Source organism: Hyposmocoma kahamanoa, unplaced genomic scaffold, assembly GCF_003589595.1.
Source record: "Hyposmocoma kahamanoa isolate Upper Pololo Valley unplaced genomic scaffold, ASM358959v1 78, whole genome shotgun sequence".
NCBI classification, from domain to species: domain Eukaryota; kingdom Metazoa; phylum Arthropoda; class Insecta; order Lepidoptera; family Cosmopterigidae; genus Hyposmocoma; species Hyposmocoma kahamanoa.
Genome location: NW_020653945.1, coordinates 18,409,709 through 18,413,409, shown reverse-complemented (window position 1 = coordinate 18,413,409; position 3,701 = coordinate 18,409,709). Strand labels below are relative to the sequence as shown.

Below are 3,701 nucleotides of genomic sequence, written 5' to 3'. Positions count from 1 at the left end.
ATTTTCAGTACAAATCGGCAATTTCATACTTTAACCCCTATTAAATAAAATAAAATTTTATTTTAAAACTTGAATGGTATGAAAAGTTTATTTCACATGCAAAATACATAAATTACACCCAATTATAGCAACTTATATAATGTATGGTGAAATTGCGGGCACATGGGAGTTGTTAACTTATGTCTCAAGGTGACGGGCGCCCCTCAGATCTTTGCGATTTTTAGGTCTGAGTGGCATTGCAACTGTTATGGACAGGCATGTCGCTTTCCATACCGTCACTTGGTATCATAAAAAAAGAAGAAAAATCGTTCATAACATGAAAAAAACGCAATAATAGAAAATAGAAAAAATATATATTTTCTTCATATTTTTTTCTGTCAGTGACTGGTCCACTAATAAGTACTTGCTGCACTTTTACTGTGTTTTATTCCCTGATCAAGCTGTTTCTCAAACATCCAAGCATATACAACCTAGGGTCCTGCCAATATGTTTGTTTGTACATTACCACGAAGACTTTCAAACAAAGTTAACTTTGTTTTTACTTATTTGTCAGTGGCGACGACTTGTGCAAACACAAACAAAAATCTAATTATATTTAAGAGCTGTAAAGTTTTGGTGGTTCTATATACATAGATTTAATTGTGAAGCAAATGCATCACATCTAAAATTATGGAGAGGTTTAATTGCAAGTGTGTTGAAACACACTTTCAATTAAACTGAGCTCTAAACTAAAAAAAAGACTGTCATTTTCACATGCTTATGCACAATATCCTGTATATTGCAATTTTTGCTTTTAATTTAATTTTTAGTTACTAATCTAACAATATTTATTATCGGATTTGTGACTGCAATAAGTAACATGTTTTTTTTTACGACAGGGCAAGAACTTTACATTAAAAAATATAGAAAAATTTTAAAATTCATAACGTGAATATCTACCTAAAGAGAGACTTCTTTAGGTAGATATTTATTTAAGATTTTATATTAGACCACTGTCTAAGGTATAGACTTTCAACATATCCAAAAATATGCCTATTATTACTTAATTCAAATGGTTTTATTTTTTATTTTTACCAGAACTGATAAACAAAGCCTCTCGCGCAGTGCATGGTTGATGCCGAATTTTGGGACACCTGCATATGTATCTATTTCATCTATTAGATAATAAACAAACCTCTATATGTAACAGTTGTGTGCTTTAACCATAACACATTTTATTATTGATAATGAGAAAGACAGAGCAGTGATCATAAATTTTGTTTCAATTTGTCCAGATTGAAGCCAGTGGTTCTAGTTAGATAGTTGGAGTTTAAAAATAGTCATGGATTTTGTCAACCCTAACAAACAAAGGAGATTGTATTTATGTCTGATCAATATAATTCCATATAATGTTTGATTATGTACACATTTTGTATAGTGAAGCATTTTTTTGCTTTATTTTTATGACAAATTTTACTGCTTAATTTCAAGAGACCATGTTTACAGAAAAATAATTTTATTGTATACTACATTTTCAAAAGTCAACTACAAGTCTACTTTGCAATTATTTCTGTGGTTCATAGGATTCAAAACGAAAACAATTTTTAAAAATTGTATAAGAGTTCATCCAGGACTGTACTGCCACCTTCCCTATTTCTGCTGCCAAGCAGTAGTGTGAGCATTACTGCGATTTTTTAAATGAGTAATAGACACACGCTTGGCCACAATCTCACCTGATGTTAAGCGACAATGTGATCGACTTATTTGCCTAAAAATTGCCTATTCACTCTAGCCTTGAATAATACCAAATTGTACTTTTCGGGAAACACAGATGCCAAAAGAGTATTCCATTCCTTTGCCATACGCATCAGAAAGGAGGAAGCAAAGCGCTTAGTGCGAAGAGGTGGTATATCAACATTATAAGGATGGAGTGTTCCGGACCTTCTAGTCGGCTGAAGGAGGAACGGTGAGGGTGGAACTGATTTGAAAAGTTTCTGTGCACGCTTCCTGAAATGTATCCAATTGAAAAGTCTCAGGGTGATGGGCACAGTGGGCGCCATTGCATTTTAAAGTTCTAAGCAGCACTGCAACCGTTATGGATAGGAGTGGCACTTCCTTTAGGCGCGCGACTTGTTCCTCCTGTCACTAACTTGGTATCATTAAATTAAAAGTATATATACATGTATATATTTTAAATAATACTTACCAAGGTTTAGTGATATCTAGCATCAATATAACACCACTGGCATTCTTATAAACATCTAGAAATGTTGCATCTAGTATTATTGTATCATATCCATCTTCTGCAACAGCTGGTGCAGCTTGGTTCTCCAATTTTAGACCTACAGGAGATTTTTTCTTTGTCCGACCTTTATCCACCACTTCCCATACTTCTACCTAAAACATTTTTGTATGACAAGAATACATGTTGTGCCAACCCCACCTAGTGTGGATTTAGGAAAGGTAGAAGAAGAAAAATACATAATGTTACTAATAGTACAGAATTATATTATACATTATTCGTATTATAAAAAAACCCTTGACTTGGGATACTTCGAAAGTACTTGTAATTTTGTGCATGGAGTACGTAACTTTACTTTTTTGCAATTTTAAAAACTTCTTACTATAATAACATTTTTTTTAATTTACACTATTGACTAATTATTAGATTGTTGATAATATAATATATAATGAAATATCTTACTCACAACTCGGACTTTTTTACAATAGAAGTATAGCAATAGCTATATAATGCATGTAATATTTTCACACTTACTTTCACAATGTAATCACTATTCTTATAAGCCCAATGTATAGGAGCAACCTGAATTTGATCTGTAGGTACATAATCCTCTATAAAAGGTCCCCCTTGAAGTCTTTGCAGAAGGCAAGATTTACCCACATTTCTATCTCCTTTTATCAGAATTTTCACTGGAAAAAACATACAACAACTTAAACGACAAGACATACAACTAATCTTTACCACTTAAAATTGATAACAGAAATTTACTATGGTATTAAATTATTTATTATCATTGGTAATAAAATCAAAAACATACTGTTAAAATGAACTCCTCTTGAAAACTTCTTCTGTAGAGAGGATGACATCGGTGTTGGAGCCGGGCAGCGTTCATCTCCAGCTCTTGCTAACTTTTTTAGCGCGGAAAACATACCTTGTTAGAGAAAAATAAACTAAACAAATATTTCGAAAATAATTTTCATCAAGTGAAAACTGACAACGTAACGTGTGGCAAATTCTATTTGCAGCTAACTTTAGACCACCAATGTCAAAAATGACCCAATGGCCATGGTGTCAATAATATCGGTTTACAAATTCTGCAAAAATATTATGGCCATGGCATCGACATTATGATGTCGATGGACCATGGAGACGCATTATTTCATTATTCAATTAATGTTTTTCAGAAACGAAATGTCAAGAAACTAATCACCAGAGGTCATCGAGTTTGAAACCAGAAATAGAGACGAAATAAGGGCCATATATTCCTGGTAACACATTAGCGATACTGCTAGAGATGGAAAAACGGCTTATTTTATTAAACGTTATGCTTTTTTAAAAAAGCGTGCTTTTTTAAACGCTTTTTCGCTTAGGGTGCTCAATGCTCAAATCAGGATTTGAGCAGACTCGAGTATGATTTCAAGCACTGGAAATACGACCCTAATGGCATGGACTTGAGTATGATTTCGAGTGCTTTTAACCA

At 33.1% G+C, this 3,701-nt stretch overlaps 1 protein-coding gene across 1 annotated transcript in view; it reads right to left on the bottom strand.

Annotated features, from left to right (window-relative positions):
• LOC113233095 (rab-like protein 6) overlaps positions 1-3,150 on the bottom strand; it is a 19,135-nt gene extending 15,985 nt beyond the window's left edge. The window contains exons 1-3 of the mRNA XM_026468077.1: positions 3,039-3,150; positions 2,756-2,910; positions 2,186-2,376 (exon numbers count right to left, since the gene is read on the bottom strand). Of these exons, the coding sequence (XP_026323862.1) occupies positions 2,186-2,376; positions 2,756-2,910; positions 3,039-3,150 (458 nt within the window). The remainder of the gene's footprint in view (positions 1-2,185; positions 2,377-2,755; positions 2,911-3,038) is intronic.
• Positions 3,151-3,701: the final 551 nt, after the last annotated feature.